Source organism: Trichogramma pretiosum, unplaced genomic scaffold (genome assembly GCF_000599845.2).
Source record: "Trichogramma pretiosum strain Unisexual culture from Peru unplaced genomic scaffold, Tpre_2.0 scaffold44, whole genome shotgun sequence".
NCBI classification, from domain to species: Eukaryota; Metazoa; Arthropoda; class Insecta; order Hymenoptera; family Trichogrammatidae; genus Trichogramma; species Trichogramma pretiosum.
Genome location: NW_019641632.1, coordinates 836,648 through 857,868, shown reverse-complemented (window position 1 = coordinate 857,868; position 21,221 = coordinate 836,648). Strand labels below are relative to the sequence as shown.

At 44.1% G+C, this 21,221-nt stretch overlaps 1 protein-coding gene across 2 annotated transcripts in view; it reads right to left on the bottom strand.

Annotated features, from left to right (window-relative positions):
* The window catches only part of LOC106660164 (dendritic arbor reduction protein 1-like), a 299,915-nt gene that overhangs the window by 239,230 nt on the left and 39,464 nt on the right, over nucleotides 1–21,221 (bottom strand). For both annotated transcript variants that reach the window (XM_023459314.1, XM_014383026.2), the window contains exon 2: nucleotides 20,450–21,046. In XM_023459314.1, the coding sequence (XP_023315082.1) occupies nucleotides 20,450–20,461 (12 nt within the window). In that variant the 5' untranslated portion in view covers nucleotides 20,462–21,046. The remainder of the gene's footprint in view (nucleotides 1–20,449; nucleotides 21,047–21,221) is intronic.

Sequence of the window (21,221 nt, the reverse complement as noted above, 5' to 3'; positions counted from 1 at the left end):
ACTTTTATTGGCGAAATATTATTATATTGCACGAGCTCGGCGCGTTATATGGCTCTCTGGCGCGACCGACGAATATAAAGAAACTACAAAAAAATGCGAATAACATCGACGCGCTCGTGAAAATTATTGTTGCACGTCGTATCGGAGGTCCGCATGGTGCATGATTTTTTTCTAATTCCCTGTCTTACGTCGAACGTGAAAATTTAATTTTTCACGAAAATGTAGCCGTGCTCGATCGGGCTTGAGCGATCTGGCTAGCGCGAATACGAAGCGCTTAGCTATACTTAGCGATAAAAAACAAAAGGAAAAATAATAAGCAAGACTCGCGACTATATAGCAAGGCGACTGCACATGCACACGAGTAGAGTTGCATAAGAAAAGAGAGAGAGAGACATATGATGGCAGCGTCGATACTTGTCGCGTCGCTTCGTCGCTTCGTCGCGCCCGGCACGTGGAGAAGCGATCGAGGCGCGCGTCACGGGCCGGGGTCAGGCAATTCGTACATACGCTACTATACGTCTAGCAGCAAAAAAAAATTAATAACTTAATATTAATATTTTGCAAATGAGCGTAGCTAATTCGTTATTCAGTGCTTGACACTCTACCAATATAGCATTGCGACTGCCTTCTCGCAGATGACTTTTCGTTGTTGTTATTTTTTTTTTTTAAGCAGCTGCATCGAAACGGGCAATAATTAAAACTGTTTTGCGAAAGAGACCTCGCGTCAAAACATCGTACACTATTGTACGAGAGCATGCAAAATTCACGCTCGCGCCTTTCTCGCGTACATGCACACACAACGATAAAGTAATAGCTCTGTGTGGCTCATCGTTGCACGAGTCGCGGCGCGCACGCGCTCGATGCAAATTCGAAACTGCGCCAAGGCAGAGGAGAGTATTAGAATACAAATCGTTTTTTCGTTGCTTCTGTGTCAACGTCGCCGCCGCCGCGGTTTATATACAAAGTAGAGCACGGACGTATTTCGTCTGATATACATAGGTATTGTAAATACTGTGCACGTAAGCGAATTTATCATTGTATTAAAAAAAATCATAATACTAGCCTATACGTGTACATAAATGCGAGATATACCAAACCACGAGCGATTAAGCGAGTTTTAATCTCATTCTCGAAAAACTAACCTGCACCTCTTCATCGTCATGCCAATATAATGTGTACACCATTCAATTCATCGGCTCTTTGAATTCAAATCACACAAAAAGGGCGTGTCACTCTGCTTTATGTACTCGCGTGTGCTGCGCTCATCGACGCACTCGACATATACACACACCCGGAGCCAAGCTAGTATCATACACTCGTCGTCTGGCGCAGGCTTGTGTCAACCGACGCTACTGCTGCTCTGTCGAGCCGTTTACATACACACACACACGCTCGCTCGCTCGCTCTTATTCTGCGTGCAATATTTTATCGAATACCATATTGCACGCGACTGCGAACGAGGCTACATTTGCGCGTGGCGATCGCGACAACGACTGTACGACGCGCGATGTCAAGTGCGTGCAACAGCTCGAACGATGTTTTATTCAATTTTTCCCACTGACAAACGCTTGCACGCACGCACGCGCGCTCTTATTTTGACGAAAAATATCGGCTCAAGAGAAAGAGAGCGAAGGAGAGAAAAAAAACACGTTCCCGAATTATATTGCGTAATTACGAGCTTATAATGGTGCGCTTTCATGCATAATGCGCATCGGAACGCGAGCGACCGAGCGAATCAGAGCCGCATAATAAAAAAAAAAAAAAAAATATTTCGAAAAAAAAAAAACGAAGCGCTGGGGTGACGACCATCGAACGTGGGCACCGATGAAAGGCACAAAATTCGGTGAAACGAGCACAGAGAGCTTTCGCGGCTCACGTGTGCTGCTGCTGCTGCTGCTGCTGCTGCTCATACGCATCGCTGAATCATCAGCCTATATATCGTCGATATACGGATTCAAGGATAATCTACATTGCAATCGCGGCTATGCGCGTCTGCGTAAACGTAATATATATCTGTACATCGTTGCAGTCTCACTCGGCGCAAGGCTGCTGCTCTCTTTTTTTCTTCTCCTTTTTTGCACAAAAATATCACTCGCGAACCCGAGCCACACACACACACACACACACACACACACACACAAACACGCTACTTTTTTTAATGTCTTTTAATCTCGATTATGAGCTCTTTCATTTTCGCATAAATATCACGTTATAAAAGGGATATAGCGGTAAAAGCGAGAGAGCGAGAGAAAGAGAAACGTATGCATTCCTTTTTTCGCCCTCTGATAATGGGGATTTAAGCATTCGGTTGCATCACTGATAAAGAGCACCGAGCTAATTTTATTCTGCCAACAACTTCAAACACGACGACGACGGCTCCACGTAACGACTGCTCGCATTATCGTCGTCGTTATTGCCTCATTGAGACGTACGAGCAGCGATACCAATCGTCGTTAGCGAAAAAATCGCGTCGACGACGACGGCACGAGGAACATCTACGTACACACCCGTACTACACAAAATAATACAGGTGTCTATTTATTTATATATTTCGATGTACTTCAACAAGCGAGAAAAACGACAAGGTGAAATGAATTTCACGATTGAAAAAATAACTTTTCAAGAAAGCGCGCGGGTATGTTAACACATTTTTTGGAGCAATGGCTAATGTTCAATATGACGTCGAATTGGTTTTTTAAACATGTCCAAAGCAAAATCGATTATTTATATATGAATTTTTCGATAAAGTTTCATTCTTTAAATCTTTTATTATTGTAAATCATTTTTAATTTTATTCTGCATTTTTTTCACAGGCGTTTGGAGAACTTTTTTAATAATCAATTTTTAACAGTCTAGTGGTGGAGGGGAATCATTTCTTCGATATAGTACGCTTGCATTCCTTCAAATTCGGCAACTCTCATTCTCAATACAACTCGAGTGATACGAAACGGCCGTGTTTGTCCTTCTAGAGTATAGTAATACAGAGCTTCTTTTTTCAGTGCGCAGACGTTATGCTCGAATTCATGATAACCGTATTCCCAAGGATCGCACCTATTTTGGGGACGATATTTGTTTAATGCACACCAACTCGCTTGTCGTCCTTCTTCACTGTTAAGTGCCACACGTAACAAATCAATCACATCTTTGTCGTTCTTAAAAACCGGTACATAACGTTGTGTTTTCCAGAGTTTGAAAACACGATTGAGACTTCTGATACAGTCGATGCTTTGAAGATCGCGTCGACCAAGATTACAATTACAGTCCTCATAACTTCTGTGCACGGTGGCATGAATTTTTCCACCACACATTTTAGAAAAATGCACCAGCTCTCTTGCCATTGATTTGTCCAAATATGATAAATCGTCGGGGCACTCGTCCGAGCTCGAATCGTCGTCCAAATTACCGCCGGATATGCTACCTGCACACGTAAAATTTGAAGTTTTCGTAAGCGATTTGTAGTTTTTCGGGATGACAAATAAGCGGAGGGGGTAGGGGGGCGGGGGGGGGGGGTTAAAGGTGCCTTGCGCATATAGTACACAAACATACACGAAGAGCATTGGAACTGATGGTCGCGTCCGCGCAGACGACTTCGGTAGAGCTTTATGAGCATCCGCTGGGCGACCACCTGCCTGAGCAACGAGGCCGGATAGCCGGTCTGGTCCGAGATGGCGTCGAAGGCGCAATCTTGCGGATGGCAGCCGGCGTCCGGGTTGCTGGGCTCGCGGCCGTCGAACAACGTAAAGTGGCCGCCGTGTTTGGTCGTGTGCGACAGCCGCAAGCTCGCGGACTGCTGCTGCCCTCCTGATCCGCGAGGCTTGCCGATCAGCATCAATCGGTCCTCGGCCCTCACGTCGATGCGACACCTCAGAAACTGGCTCAACTCCCTGATGTGGCCGGTTGTCGCCGGCCCGTGGATTATAGACAGCACGCTTTCCCCGTCGATGGGTTTCATGATGACTCTCGCTCGCTCTTTCTCGCGCGCGATCGCGAAGTCCCGTCAAATACGGAATTACACTGACTTTTTTCTATTTTTTTTTTACTTTTTTTACTTTAATTAAAGTTTTGAATTACAAACAGAAAATTTTGTCTTAATTTAGATGTGGCCGAAATGAAAGGTTATGCGCGATTGCGCATAATAACCTGAATATATTTGTAGCGCTTGTTTTTGTTTTTTTTTCTCATTCTTCGTGAGACAATGGAACGAAAAGTAGAAAAAAATTAGAAAAATAGAACAAAAACTTTTATTTTTCACCTCGTATGTCTAGTTTTGACCAAGATGTTTGGTGACATATCTGTACGTAACTCATACGCTCGATAAGTTCACACTCGCGCGTTAACTCGCGTCGCGGTTAAAAGCTCCTTATGTGTTAGCATGTATTCGATTTAATAGTCAAAGCCGAACATTTATCAAGCCAACACCATCCATTTTATTTTAAATTGCTCGAGCTCTGCAACTTTATGATGAATTTTCGATGAGAGCCGCGCGGTAAGCGCACGCACACGCGCTTGCTATATCATATGAGAAACGAGATACACCCGTTTTCGTATACTCAAGGAGAAGAAGAAAAAAAAACAGGAGAGGAGAGGCCAAAAAAAAAAGGAGCGAAGAAACGAAAAACATATACTCTCGTCCGGACGCATTGTGGTTCGCCAACATTTAATACACACAAACTCATCGATCTTGGCGAACTTTTGGGCTCTCTCGAGCGCGTCGAGAGTCTCTTTTCGACGCGGTGAAGAGCTCTGCGTGCTCTGTGCTCTCCTCGCGCGCGCGCACGGACGATTCAAATTTCACATGCCGCATCTTATAATACGGAGAGTTCGATAAATGCAAAAGCATTTCTCACGTACGTGTGCATATTACAAGCCAAGAGTCGAGGCAGGCATAACGTTTCGTTTTGGCCCCGCGATGCCTCATGCCGCGTGCTGTATACATAACGAGACATTGACCACCGCCGAGAGATACGGCGACGACGACGACGACGACAACGACGTTGAGAGAAAGAAGGAAGAGACTTTCATCGTGATGATCCACCTTTTCTCGCGAGAGACGCGTAACGACGATACGTACGTGTGTGTGTGCACCTCTCTAACCAGTTCATTATAGCGCTATACTGACTGCAGGACTCTTCTTTTTTTTTGCATATACTCTTTTTACTTTCGTCGACGAGCTGGGCAGTCGCCACCGCAGCCGAATTAAGAATCGCAAGAGGATAGCTTGGCCGCGCGCGCCACACAGACAGCGAGCGACACCAGTCGCAATTCGGTACTTGACGTTACGCATCAGATTTTATCGTGCATTTTCACTCGAGCATACGCATGCGGCGATCCTGAAATTAGCTGTTATCTTCGTGTATGCGTGTGCGCAACGATGCAATGCGTCCGTATCACCCAGTCATGCAACAGATCGCAAGGACGTACCTCCCAACTTCCGGCGTTACTGCACATTCAACTCGACGACGCCGCGATCGAGCTTCGTCACGATCGCGCTCGATGTATCTATAGATACGTGTCTCCGAGAAGCCGCGAATGTTTGTACATATTATGAATATTTCATCGACGCGGCCGATCAATGTATAATAATATTTATCGCGTTAGATTCGATTAGGCGGCTGTAACATTTTACCTATAATGCAATATATATAATATGCGCGCGGTACATTGACTTTTATGCGTTTTGACAGGCTGCGCCGCTGCGTGGCGACTTTTGGACACGCGTCGATTGATATCTCCTGCCGCTATATATGTATGCGAGCACGCAGCGGCCCGCGCGAGCGTCGATAGATTATGCATAAATACATATATCTATCTAAAAGCTGTGGTGCGAGCGATATCTCGCGACTTTCCGCGTGCGCGGCTATAATTCAACTTGCGTGCGGAGCTCGCTGCATAGTAAATACAAGCCACATGTATATATAACTCTCGTGCAGTTATATATATATGTGTGTACGCAGCACCCGTCGTACGGGTTTGGCTGCATTTTGTTAAAACGAAATTATATCATTATCACCGCGTGGAGGAACGGCGAACATTTCAGGGAAAAGGTTAAGAACCGTTGATATGCTTTGCTGCTGCGTCAGTGCGTAGTGCGAGTACTACTATACTACTATACCACGTGCATATGCTATATGCTGCCTGTACTGCGCCGCCGCCGCCGCAGCAGCACACATGTACGCGCGAGCGCGACTATTATACAAGCGCCAAATGGCCGTGATGCAAGCGCGAGCTCGCGCCTAACCGGAAATGACAAGGTCGTCCAGTGCAGTGCACACACACATACACACAAGAACTGCTGCTGCTGCTGTGCACAGACCGAGCGTATAGTTTCCTCGCAAAAGCGCAGCGGTGGCAACGGTACGCTATACATGCGTATGTATATGTAGCTTCAACCACGCCATATGCATACAGACACACGTCGACTCGTGCATGTGCCAAGTGCATTTCCAGTTTACGCGCGCACTGCGCACACATCTAGCTATACGTATGCACGCATATCATCGTATAGTCGCGCAATATTTACCGCTGATTCTTCTGCTTCTTCTTCGTCTTCGTCGCGAGCTACTACTGCCGTGGCCGCGCGTGTATGTGCTCTTCTTCGTCTTTCTTCTTCGTCTCTCTCTCTCTTTTCTGTGTATAGAGGAGCAACAGCAGCTTACGATTGACTGCACCGCACCGCTTGTTGCTGCTGCTGCCTGCCTCATGCTTTTTCTCGACTTGTGTGCTGTAGCGGTACGCGTACACACACACACATACGTACACACGTACATGTTCGCAAAGAGCACGAGGGAAAACTGCAGCGCGACTTGAAAACCGCCAGAGCTTATAATGCTTGATTTAAATATTCTCCGGTTTAAATAGCCGCGCGCGAGCATACGTCGCGCTTTGATGGATGACTGTATATACAATGGCTTTCAGAAGAGCACATTTTTCGCAAATCCGATCTTCGTGTGTATATGTATACTACTACTACTACTACTACTACTACTACGACTACTAGTGCTTTTATAAATGAATGACGGATGAATTAAAAATTAATCGAATGCGTTTTATGCGTAAGCCACGACGATCGAGATGTAGATTAATTCGTTTGAGGACGAGGAAAAAAATAAGAGATACATCGAATTTGATGCGATAAACATTCCGAGCGTCTGTATGCAAAACAATTCTGTCAATCTTAATGCACTGCATTAATCGAGTCACTATTTATTACGATCGAGATGCTCTTACGCGGCCCAAAACTGAAATGTAATTATATCAACATAGTAATGTTAATTCATGATCGGCGCACTTTTATTACTCCAATTCTGTTATAAGATATACAGAAGAAAAGATGAATCGTATATATGTGCTTTTCGTTACGTATAAGCGCGTACGTATACGCTTTTATGCATTGGAAATAATTTATGACGGTGAAAACGACGCTTGCGCTGCACGCTCGCTGCCTCGACCCGCGTACCAAGCAAGAAATTTCCAACATCGGCGGAATTTTCAATAAAGCCCCGCTTGTGTATATTATATTGTATGCCGAAGCGAAATAACAGACAACAACGCGACGGAACGCGACAACAAAAAAAGCTGCAAAGCGCAGCGACGAAACAATATTATGTCGGGCCGCCGCTATAATATCTCTCCCGCGCGAAGGATTGTTTATGAGTCTATAGTGGATTTTTCAGAGAGAAAGAGAAAGAGAGAGAGAGAGAGCGGCAGCAGCATCAGATCGACAGATGATGATGTCGTAAATTGCCTGGCTTGATCCGGCGCGCGCGCAAAAGGAGCAGGTAATGAGAGGAAAAAATATCGGCTAGAAATAAAACGATGACAAATCTGTTGAGCCTTTCTTAATGACCGCCGTACCGATTCTGTAAAGCAAGTATATATCGAGGCAGAAAGAATAAAGAAAAGAAGTGGAAAAAAAACGGCCTGAAACAAGTTCGTTATATGCTTTATGAAGTCGAAGGAAAAAACGTACTTATATATTTTTCTTTTGCATAAACAAGTCCATACGTATACGCGGGACTAAACGATAAACAATTACGAGTGGCCGATCGCGTGCGTATTTAATAATAATTCGAGATATATCTCATGAAAAATTCAATGAAAAATGGAAAATGCCGAGTATACATAGCGACGTCGCTCGAGCTCCGGTATATAAGGAGGAGAGGAAGAAAAAAAAAGAAGAGTAGCAGCACAGCCGCAACGGATCAAACGATCTCGCTGATCGCGGACGACGAGCTGCTGCTGCTGCTGCTGCTGCAAAGGCTCAAGGAAAGAGAGAAAACATCTCTTTGTGCATCGTTCAAAAAGCTCGATCCTCCGTCGCGCGGCTTACGATACACACGCGCGCGCGATTATTCACTGTATTGGCCTGTGTGTGCATGTGTACACAGAGAGAGAACCGAGCCGAGCGAGAGCCCGAGTCGCTGCTGCCGCTGCCGGCGCGCATCGACGGTCAATGTAGCGATTTGTCACGAGGACGTGTACTTCCGAGGCTCTTGTCTCCGCGCTTATACACACAAACACACACACACACAGACACACAGAGGAGAGACTCGGATAATCCAGGGAAATTCATGAATGAGCATACCGAGAGAGTCGAGCTGCGCACACGCGCACCCGACTGTGTGTGTAATGGTACGACAGGTCCTTTTTCTTTCTCCTTCTTTCTTTCTCTCTCTCTCTCTTTCTCTCTTTTTCTACTCTTAAACGTCGAGATTGTTCTTCACTTTTTACGAGATAAACAATTATCTTGTATATTCCTAGAGAAAGTCCACGCGGCGGAAATATTATGCTAAAAGCAACATTTATCGAGAGAGCGCCCGTACGTATTCTTTTTTTTTCGAGATCGACGATCTTATTGATCGTTATTCAATTTTTCGAAAACACATTTATTATTGAAAAAACAAGGCACACGCATCTCGCATTGTCGACTATGCTGCAGTTCCACCGTATATACCGAATAAATATAGCGTATTACGGGAAGTTTTTTTTCCTAATAAAATCGCCGTGTGTAGTCGCAGCGTATAGCTTTTGCGGCTGTCGTCGTCGTCGTCGTCGTCGTCGTCGTCGCGCTGCGCGCTCACGTATAAACATCGGATATGAAAGATAATTTGTCAACGCATGTATATGTGTGTCGCCGCTGCTGCAAGTTTTTTTCTACAAACAAGTATATAAGTATAAATATGTAAGCTTCGATGATTCGCGATGGGTATCGATATGCTTTATGAATTCCGCGATTACGCGCAGAGAATAACAGAAAGCGCACGGCAACGACTGCGAGGATTTTTCTCTCGCTCCCTTGCGTCTCCCTCTTTATTGTGCTCTCTTTATTTCTTTCTCGTTCGTCGCGCGTATCGCCAGCGGAAGAAAAGAATCTCGACTGCCGTACATAAATATCAAGGATTAACGCATTCGTAAAGCGAGCAGTTTAAAAAAAAAAAAGTAGCAATTTAATCGCGGAAAAGAGTCACTCGAGGTTTAATTTTGAATAAGTAAATGGAGCTACTGCTGCTGCTGCTGCCTATATAAAGTGCGACAAATATTACTCTATACTTTTTACGCGATCTCGAGGCTCAAGATTTCTTATTTTCTTTCTTTTTTTTTTGGCTACCGTCGACACCACCAGCATTCCGATATAATATCGGTCATAATATCCAACACGTTACTATCTCGTTATATCCAATTCGAATCGCGAGTGAGAGAGACGTTGATCGTTTCTAATCTGTACGAACGCAAAAATAAAAAGGAGCTTAATTGGACGTATCTGCGCGAGATACGATATTCGACGATCGAACCTTTTTTTCCTTAGATACACACACACACACATATTTACGTACAACGTCATATTTCCAGCAAGTTTACTTACAAATTTTATGTAAGATAAAAAAACTAGGGCGTATCTCGTTATAAAACAGACGGTATATACGCGATGCTGGTGCTGCTAGTGCTGCGCGTCGGATGCTGTAAATCAAGGTTAATTGATCTAGCGCAAAAACAGGCGCAAAGAGTCTGCCTGGCGCATGAAAATATCATTGAGCGAGAGAGAAAGAGAGAGAGAATGACACGACGAGAAATGCGCCTCCTAACGCTCATTGTTCAAACATCGTTCTCGAGAACTGGATGTATATAGTGGAAGAAAAAGGAATTTTTATACGCCCCTAGAAGAGGACGTCGACGACGATCTTTCAACGAGGCTACACGCTCGTTTCTCGGCATGAATCATTAGTGGACACGAACGCGAAGCTCGAGCGAGAGCTGGCGAATTCACTGCTGCAGTGCGCACGTACGTTACATAGTGTGGCAATTTGCCAATCACACGTATCACGCGTCAAACACACGTATATATAGTAACGTATTATGTATATGTGCGCTCCGCGTCCTCGTATATAGCACGCGCTTGTATAGGTATGAGCTTCGGTATAGATATATAAAAGATTACAAATTTACGACTGAAAAGATGCGCCATCGATATAACTCACGGGGCTGTTGTTCTCGTTGTTGGTTGTAACGTATAACGTCCGCACGATATGTGTCAATGTGCATGTGTGTAACACATTGTCCTTTTTATCGCGACAGCTGAGCAAGAGAGAAAGAGAGACTAAACTCGAGAGTCGCAGCTTTCGACTTATAAGACGACGCGCGTTAACGAGTCTAACTCGGGCTTCGTCGAGGAGCTCACCTGAGAGCCGTGCTGTGCAGTGCTAAATTGTAAATTTCATTGGCTTCGAGCGTCCTTTTAACGATGTATATAGCGTTCGATCAAGCTGGTGAGCCTCGTGATTGTTCGTAACTTCAAGGAAGGCAGATAAGCAGTTGTAATCGTTATACTTTACTCTTTATATTATGTACGCACTTCCGTATATATAATAAGAATTTATCGAAATCGGTAGCGATTCGCTTGGAGCCGCGCGAGCACGTGCTCGAGAATAAAAATAAACCCACATTCGAGTCGGATAAAATCGCTGCGTTACATATGACATTATGGGAATTTTATGCATCGCGATTAAGAATTGGCCTTTTTTTTGCTCGGCGATCATCTCGTCGTCGCTTTGTGTATACTATGTGTAACGTGTATAAAATTCGAATAATTTACGTAAAATATTCGCCAACAGCAGAAGCAGCAGCAGCAGCAGCGGTTGCCCATTAAAAGTTGTATGCATCGGCCGTTTTCATCGAGTCTTAAAATGGTACCCATCGGAATATATCATAAAACGAGTCGAGCGGCGTGGCGTACTGTCCATCCGTCGATAAATCATCCTTTTAGAGTGGAAATCGTCATCGTCGTCCGTTATTCATGGCCCCATCAGGGTTTTCACTGGCACATATAAACAACCGCAACAATAAAAACAACAACAGCAACAACGTGTATACGCGCGACGAGATCCAATACAGTGTTGTTGGCAAGGAGGATCGCGAGAGAAAAAAATCTTTTTACACCTAAAAATTTTACATCGGGCATGAATATTACGATCGCGAGCGATAGGACGAGCTCTTCTCGGGCGACCACTCCTTGACTTCTCTCAGCGCTCTCTTTGCGCACCCATGAGGCTCTGGTACGGGCGGACAATAAAAGCTGCTGCTGCTTTTTCGAGGACTTTTCCAGACTCTCTCTCTCTCTCGGCTCTCGACCTCACGTGTTGCGAGCGGCGCTTTAGGATATGGACGGTAACAACAACAGCAACGGCAGCAGCAGCACATGTCCGAGAAGAGAGCAGCTCACGCGGAGCATACATAATGTGTACGTTACATATACAGTATATATGCACTATAAGGCTCGGAGAGAGAGAGAGAAGAGGACGCGTTTTATTCCGTGTAATAACACGTTAGACGCAGCGAGAGCGCGAATATAAGCTCGAGGCAGGAATTAACGCTGATATTCGCGAAAAAAGAGCGCTGGGCGGAAAGCTTTGTTCACTGCGCGCGTTGTGCTCGACGAACTTTTCTGTACTCGCTACACATATACCGGAGTTTACGGAGCCACACACATGTAGCCTAGCTCTCGTGTATATATGTACGTTTCGATTGCACCGGCCGTGACGGATCGCCGTTTCCTCTTCGATGCGCAGTGCAGTACAGCGCGAGAGAGAGAGAGAGAAAGAGAAAGAGAGTACATAGCATAGCAACGCACGAAGAGTACGTATTGTCTGTGCGAGGCGAAGATTTCGTCGACTATACTCGTAGCTCGCGATTTACAACACACACAGTACCTCGTGACGAGATGATGATTGTTGATACGATTTTAAACGCGTGCACAGCTACGCATCGTGCATCGATATTTTTTTATCGTGATTTTTATTTTTTAGTTTTTTGTCTAATGTGCGGCAGTTCAGGCGAAGGCGCACTTAATTCGTCGTCTATGTAATCTCGTCCTCGCGTCACACACGTGCTGCTGCCGCCGCTGCTGGTCATGCTCTCTTCGCGACGTATATAATACGGCGCGGTGGTCGTTTCGTATTAAAGAGCTGCTGCACCCGCCGTTGTTACACGTACACGCGGCGTTGCACTATCATCATAATCATCATCATCATCGGCGTCATCATCATCATCATCATCATCATAATCATAATGACGCGATGGCTCTTCTTCTGCTGTGCACAGCAGCACCAGCAACGGGAGCAGTGTGATTTTGCGCCTCCTATGCTACACAAGCGCGCGCCGCTGCTCGCAACACAGAGAGCTGCTCTCGGGCGCTCGTAATTCAAACTTAACGGCGCACATAAAGCATCAGAAACGCATTTCTATATACATATATATAATATAAGTGCAGCCGCGAGTCGCGCGACTCTGTGCCAGAGCTAGGCTAGGCTTGGCTTATACATATTGTATACGTACGTATGCGCGAGAGGAGAGAAGCAAAAGGCCTTAATTAGTATATAGGCTCTTGCATACAGCATACACACACACAAACGCGGACACAGGCACGCGCGCTTTCGAGTAATTCGACCGCCTAAGATGCCGCGCACACGCGCATTGTATGTATACCGAACCGCCTATATGTGTGCATACGCAAGGCGCAGGTATTAATGCAGCTCTGACTATTTACACACACACATGTGCGTATAGCCCGACACACAGGTGCACGACGAGCTTCGTCTTATTATGCACCGCGGCAGGCTTGTCTATTATGATATGTTTCTCGATGCCGCAGCTTGCGCGTATTTATTTAACGATCGGTTTTCCGACAAATCACTTGATCTAAACGTACTTATTTTTTTTTTTTTTATAACTTACGGTATAAACAGGTGGTTTTACAATTTGTACGAATTTTTAAAAACCCTCCATTAGCCTATTTCAGAAGTCTGAAAATAGTCATTTTGAAAAGCATGATTTATATAGAGCTATGTATTAGAAAAATGTTATTCCATCTATTTACTTATAGTCCTGGAAATGCACACGAATGAAATGTTTACTCCTTCTATAGTAAATAATTAATTGGTCTTGATATAAATAATAATAGCAATTTATGGAGACATACTTATAATACAACAGTATACAATTTTTTGTATGTTTCTTGGTTTATATAAGCACGGCTTCTTTTTATGCTTGTGGGAACGATCGTTACTCAAAGCGACATCATGTAGCAAGTCACAGCAAACTTTCAATTTCAAATAGTCTGCCAAAATCAAATTGTATAAAATCATATTCCTCATAAATTGCTAATAGAATCATCCCAGCTCTAGACCATGAAGCTCTCTCTGAACGTATTTATATGCGGAAAATTTTCAAAAATAAAAATTAGAACCTTCATTCATGCAACAAATGCCTCACAATGTAATAAACAATTTCTAACGTTTTATTTAACACGGAGATCAGAGCCCACATACCTCAAGAGAAACCAAAGCGTGAAAATTAGCCACTTAGTATAAAGGAGAGAAAGCAAAGGTGATACGTTTCGAAGGGCCATAAGGAATGTGTGATACCTGCCCCTCAGAATTCACGTACTCAAAATTTTATTATAGGCAATCCGTGCGAGCCGAGCAATCGGACATTCGTAGATGATGATCATTGGCTGCTTGTTTAACGAGGGAAACGACGATCGGCCAAATTTGTTCTCGGGGGGCGAATGCAGCTTGCGTGCCACCAGCTGACAGTCGTAAAATAAGACATTCAAAAAAGGACAAAATCACCAATTAAAAGCAAAAAACCGCATGCCTTTTCTAACTAGTCATTCTCGAAATTTGAGAGAGAAAAAATAAAGAAGGCAGCCTAAATGAACGGGAGAAAAAGTTACAATATATAGTCAATATTTCAACCTTTTATCAGATCGAATTTTACCGTTCGCTCTCTTGACAATTATTATATTGAGAAGTGTGTACATTAAATTGCCAACGCGCACAGTCAGGCCAGCCTTACACAGTATCCATCGTATACGTATACAGCACGAGAGTTGCGCGCATACCCGGGACAGCACATACACACACACGAGAGGACGTTTATCGAAATTTTTCGAAACTCGGCAGCATTTTTATACATTTATACGAAAAATATGATATTAAAGACGAGTAAAAGCATATCAAAATGAGGCAGAGACTCTGTTATGTGCCCGGCGCGTATAAGCATGTGCGTGCGTGCTTGCATATACATACGAGCCGCGCACGCACATACGTACGTATATATTTTTGCGACTTTAATGAACTGAACTTGTTTCGCACGTGTGCACCGCGCGCACACGCACACACGGGGGCTCTCTTTATCGTCGTACCATTCGGTAATAATGTCCGCGCGAGAGCAGCAACGGCAGCGGCAATGCACCACAGCAGGTTACATTGCAAAGTCAAAAAAGGGAGGGAGAGCATAATAAATTTCAACTTTCGTTATTTGCCTTGTGTTAATTCGAATACCTTTACTTTTTATTTTTGGCCAAAAAGTTGCTGTAAAACGTTGCGTTCAACGAAAATATCAAATTCGGTAAAGTTTTTCGCACGCAGGATGGCCCCGCAAACGGATGCCGCGCGTCACTCTCTCGTTTCGCTCGGTCAAAAAGTGAAGATTTTTTTCGAGAGCGTATTGCGATCGTCGAAAAAAAAGAGATCGTTAAAAAAACCAAGAAAAAAGGAAAAAAATGTCAAAAATCACCCGTTGCATTTTCTCTTTGCGCGCGTATACGTGCAGGCTTTAGCGAAATAGCCACTCGACGACGAGCCGCATCGAAGAAAATCTCCTACTCGAACTCGGCAGCTTTTCGCGCATCGAGTGTATGGTACATAAACATATCGTGTGTGCAGGACACCACACATGTATGGAATGTACTCGGCGTATAATATGGTGTCATAACGGAGCTAAAAAAAAACAAACGACAGGACGCATATGAGTAGATAGTGGCAATAACGAGGGCGTGACAAGCTTTCCGTTAGACAAATACTGCGGATCTACTAGCGCGCGTCTGATTTTCAGAAAAAACAACAACAGGTGTAATTCTTAATGTTACACTCATGAAATAATATCGTCTGTGATTTTTGAAAATATACGCAATGGCACTTTACAATAATTTTCTAATTCACAGGATCTCGATGTTAACCGCGGCAATTCTTTATTTTCAATTATTGACCTAATATTTATGCGTACGTATAGGTTTACAAGCGTATACGTATAGTTGCGTTTCTCGCCGCGAACCACGTGTATAATGGCACGGAAAACTCAGCGCATATTATAATATACAAGCGTGCGCGCGCGCCGAGCAAATGTTACTACGCGGAAATGTTAATTAAGTGCTCGCTCGAGCTCGCGACGAGCTCCACGAGAGCAGTCTTTTCTCCCTGCGCGCCTATATATATGTACGTGAAATTCAATCTTCCGCTTGAGTTGCATATACACGCATGTATGCACGCATAAGCGCACACATGCGAGTGTATGTGTGTATTTATCCTTCGCTATATATAATATATCCACGCACACCTCATTAAAATAACCACGAAATTCTTCAAATACACTCCACCACCCACACGCGATAAAGCTTGGGCGCGAGCGAAGAGCGCAAATACTCTTTTGTACGCGGAGGCATAGATTGAAAATTCTCGAAATAATGCGAGAAGCCAGTGTGACCTCTGAGAACAAAAAAACGAAGAAAAAAGTCTCCGCGTGTGCGCGGGAAAAATAAAGAGAAAAAAATGCAAAGATAACATGCCTGAAGAATACCACACCTCGCTCATTTTTCCCTTTTTCCCTCCTCCCTGTCCGAGAGTGTGTACTGTCTGTGACTCTAAATCCATCGGAACAATTAACGACCGAGCCAGCATCGCTCGTGTACACACTCGTGCGTGTCTTTAACGAAATTTACAACGCCGATTTAACCCCCTTTTACAAAAAAGTATCCTGTTTACGTATTACACGAATGACTATAACTAAAAATCTACCAGTGGTACAATAATTTTCGATATAGACAAACAGAGAACTGGGATAGCAAAAAATAATCAACTTATTCGGGAACTCAACGACATGAGTTGTGAAGTTTTTTTGACTAAGTGATTGTCATTTATTTTTATTATTATAATGCTACTTTTTTGTTATAGTACCTCCGTGCAGGCATCTTCATTCTCATTCGACTGATTTAGATTTAATAATTTAAGTATTAAATCTTTCGAAGCGAATTTATCCATACAACCAAAGATGCCATGTTGAACAAGCGGCTGTGCAGGTGTATCCGCACGCTACCGCATCGTTTTATTTCAAAAGGGTGTGAAATACGATAATGTTACGACGTGCACATCGAAGCACATGCACGCATTATCGTGGTTTGGCGCCTGGAAGAACTGCGAGAGGAAAATAGCTTCTTATAAAAATCACGAAAACATGCGCGTACAAGCGCGCACGTTAGCGTAAACGCGATATTATATTCTGTAATTTTTAACGTGAATTTTTTTTTATTCTAAATTTTTTTGAATTATGAGATATTTCAATTCGAGTTAATGACTTCTTTCTAGTAATATGAGCTCGAACAAGTTTCAGACTTTTGATAAAGATAAATTTTAGTTTTTGAAATACGCTAAACGCATGTTGTTGTAAGTCTTTTTTCAAAAGTGGAAAAACCTCATGCTGATCGAGTAAAACATCAAATGGTACCTAAATTATCGCTATCGATGGCACATGTCTAAAATCTTGAAAATCACAAGAGAAAATTTAAAGTGATTCAACAAATAATTTCAAAAATATTATATCAATATGTAATTTTAAATTCATTTTTTTTCTATATCATATTATATTCAGAACGATGTAACACAAGTATGCACAAGCTTTTCGTGTATTTACCGGATCCGAGGCTCTGATAAAAGCGTGCGTATATATAAATGAACGCTGCGCATATATAAATGCACTCGACCCATAAACTTATCAAAGTCAGGGCGCGTCGCGTGGCGTTTTCTGTGCGCTACGTAATGTCCGCAAAAACTATCTTATACGCCTAGAAAACTAATCACGAGTGCAGCAGTAGCTCGAATATAATTAAAATATAACACATATAGCGCAAGCACGACGAGGCGCAAGAAAGACGTTATCAATTATTCGCTCCGCGTATCATAATGTACCGCGCGCGCCAGCGCGTGTATCAGTTACGCCGCGTAAATTATATTTCTGGCAGATCGCAGCCCATGCTGCGGTGCGGCGGCCGTTTGTCACACTTTCGCGCGTACTCGCGAGCTCGGGCTCTCATAAATTTTCACCCGAAGTGGCGAATTATTACGGAAAAATTTAGTGGGCGTAAAAATAAAATACAATGATATTCGAAATTTGTACTTTACGCATCGAGATCGCAGCGGGCGGTGGCGCGGCCGGTTGGTCGGCCGTGGTAGTGTGGCGCGCGCAACACAGCCGATCGTGTTCCGCGTATGATAAGTGTACGATGCATATGCATCGACTGCACAATATGTTGCAGCGCGCCGTATGTTGCCCGTGCCAAAGGGAAGAATTATAAGCTTGCGTATTATGGATATTGTTGTTAACTGACCTATTTCCCATTGGCGAATATTACGCATATAATCATTTATTTTACATATTATACGCATATTATATACGGCACGTCTCATTTTTGTTCGATATTAAGCCTCGTTGAAGCGCCCGAAACGTAACGTTAATTTGAATGAGCGCGACGCCTTTTCAATTTATCAAAATTATCCAATCAGGCGCGGCCAGGACGCGCGTATTACCACTTCGTGGCGTTCCTCTCCTTCTTCCTTTTATTTTTTATTTTTTTTTTTGCGCTCGCGCATATTCGTGCGTCTAAATAATTCGTTCATAAATCAGTGCAAGCTCAAACGCTTTCGAAATACGCGCGTCCATTGAATGCGGCGGGGGAAAAAAAGAATAAAAATAAATAAGCCTCGAGTAAGACTGGGCCGCTACAATATAACACGAAGCTGCCTGCGAGCAATAATTCGTCGTCCTCGTATTTATTTGTATGTATATGACCCAAAGAACGCGCGTATACGAGTCTTAAAGGCTTAGACGCGAGCGTATGTATTGTCGTCCGGGATGAATCTTGAATCGAATTTACACGCTGCTGCAAATTATTGAATACACACTGCACAGACATGCGCGCAACAGGTGTGACAAGAGATAAAAAGAGAGAGAGAGAAAAAGAGACATTAGAATAGCTGCATTTGAAAATGCACTCGGAGCGCCGTAGGTGGTGCTAATCGTTCTGACTCTTAAAGCAGTTGATAATTGAAAAATGTTTGGCATCGCGGCTATTATATATAAACACACTCACGCACACACGTTGAGAAACTGAATCATTGATCAAACACAGAAGAGGCCACATACATTTGTATACATACACACGCGTGCACATAAGTATGTCTGTCTGTGTGCGCTGTGGCTGCGCGCGCGATTCGTGCGAAATTTCAATCTTGTTGGTCGTTTTATCCGCTGAGAAAAACGATAAACCTTTTTATAAACGAGGGGGATCGAAGAGGAGAGCCCAGCGCTATACATTGCATCGAGCACAACACACCACGGCCAAGAGAGAGAGAGAGAATACACGGAGAGGCAACCACACCCGCGCATTTAAACGGCTGTTGCCTCCGAAAAAACGATTAATAATGCGCACCAGCGCAGAGAGAAAGACAGAGCAACACGGCCACGAACGGGAGAGTGTGACCCTGATGCTCTTCTTAAAATATCTCTCCGCAGCAGCAGCAGCAGCTACAGCGGTGAGACCGTGCAACGAGCCGAGCGCGCAGCAAGAGCAGAACACCCACCTGGAATTTGGTGCTCTTCAAGAGTGTAAATACGCGCGCGCGCGCGAGAGAGAGAGAGAGCTCGGGAAAGAGTGAGAGAGAGAGAGAAGACACAGAGAGCAGCAGAAAGAAAAGAAAATAAAAGGAGATATATAAGAGATCCCTGCTACGAGATGAACAGTGTGCGTATAGAGTGGCGAAATGCACAAAAGGACATAAGGCAGGATAAGATATGGGACTCAGAAGACTTTGGAACGAGCAAGAGAGAGAGAGAGAGAGAGAGAGAAAAATGCGAGAGGGAGGGAGAAAGAGGTAGTTGATTAAAAATGAGAGAGAGATAAAAGACAAGCTGCTCGCGTTCTGAGGCTCTTTATGTGTTTGCGTATTTGTGTGTTGTGTGCGAAAAAGGATGAATTTTATCATGTTAAGATGTAATGGAATTCGAGTATGTATACCAATACAGATCGACTCTCGTGGGGATCGGGCTCTCGAGAAACAACGAAAAAAGCGCAGTGATGCCCGATAGACCAAGATGCGTTGATTGTATGAGAAATTTCGTTGTTATTCAATACGTCCTCTATCTGTGGACTTGAAAAATTGAAATAATAAAAATGATAATCGTTCGTTACAAGGTGGTACATTTTAGCGATATGCCACACGTATTATATTATATTATATATACAGCGCGAGGCCCCGATATATCGCGACGGGCCGCGCGCGATCATCGGGGCACACACTCTATATAATGCATGGAACAAACGAGCGGAATACGAACACGTTCGAGAGTCGCGCGAGCGAGCGATCGTTTGCATTTATAATACTCGACTGTATACACGTTTTGATTAATGAAGTGCTTGGCGTATATATTCTGCCGATGCCGATTTTTTTTCTCTCGTACGGCTGCGGTATGGTTTTTTCGGTTGCTGCAGTCCGCGAGAGGAGATTCCTATCGCTCGGTGTATAATGATATAGTTAACCGGAGTTTCGAGTGTGATGTTGTTTTTTTCGCGAGTGGAAATTCGGACGTGAAAAATTTGACGAATAAATTTTGCTGCGCGATCGCACACAAAGAGCGTGTGTGGCTATCCGGAGAGATCTGCGGGCTTAATTAAAACTCATTGTTTCGAGTAATTTGTTTCGAAAAGAATTCAATAATATATATTACGTACGTTGCACTTGGTAAATCGCTCGTAATTGATTTCATGCAAACTCCAAAACAGTTCTTTCCGCAACATAGTATTCAAAAGAAAATAGTAGAAAAATAAAAAGAGAAGAGTACTCACCATGAAAACCATGAACCTTGATTGCAGGTTGGCGGCGCCGTGGAGGTAAGTCAGGGTAGTGTCGAGCCACCGCTTGCGCCCGACGCCTGCGGCGCTCCTCGACTCGCGCTGAATTTCTGCTGCTTGTTCGTGGGCTCGCGCGCGATGCTGATAACGTAGGCGACGACGCAGCAGGTCGCGCGCCACTGTCACTGAGTACCGAGCCGCTTTGCGAGAGCAGCTTTCGCGAAAACGTCGAAATCACCTCGCACACGCGGCGTCGCGTCTTGTCCCGGCGATATACTTTATTTAATTTTTTTTCGTAAACAACCGCTTGATTATTTATTATTTAGAAAACCCAGAAACGCGCGTGTGATTACGTATCATTCGACGACGAGACGACGAGCGCTGAATCGTACAGGTGCTTCGTCAGAATCGATGGTGGTTGAAGGCGTCGTCTTGATCTTTGATATTGACGGGCATTTAATTGGCATAATCCACAGCAGCGTAACGATTATCCTGCGCGCACGCGCTCGGCACCACTGACCCGCACACCACACCACCACTGAGTTTTCACCGAAATGCCCGTAGCCGGCCGCACACAGACAACTGCTGCCGCTGCAAAAGAAGAACAGAGAAAAATATTGCATTAGACAACTTAAATGGCAAGTGCGTATTTTTAAATAATCCCGACGATAAATTATGTGCAATAAAGCCTAAGTGTGTAGTAATACGCACGCGCGGCGCCTTTCGCAACAACACACGCGCAAACACACACTTGCACACACGTGTG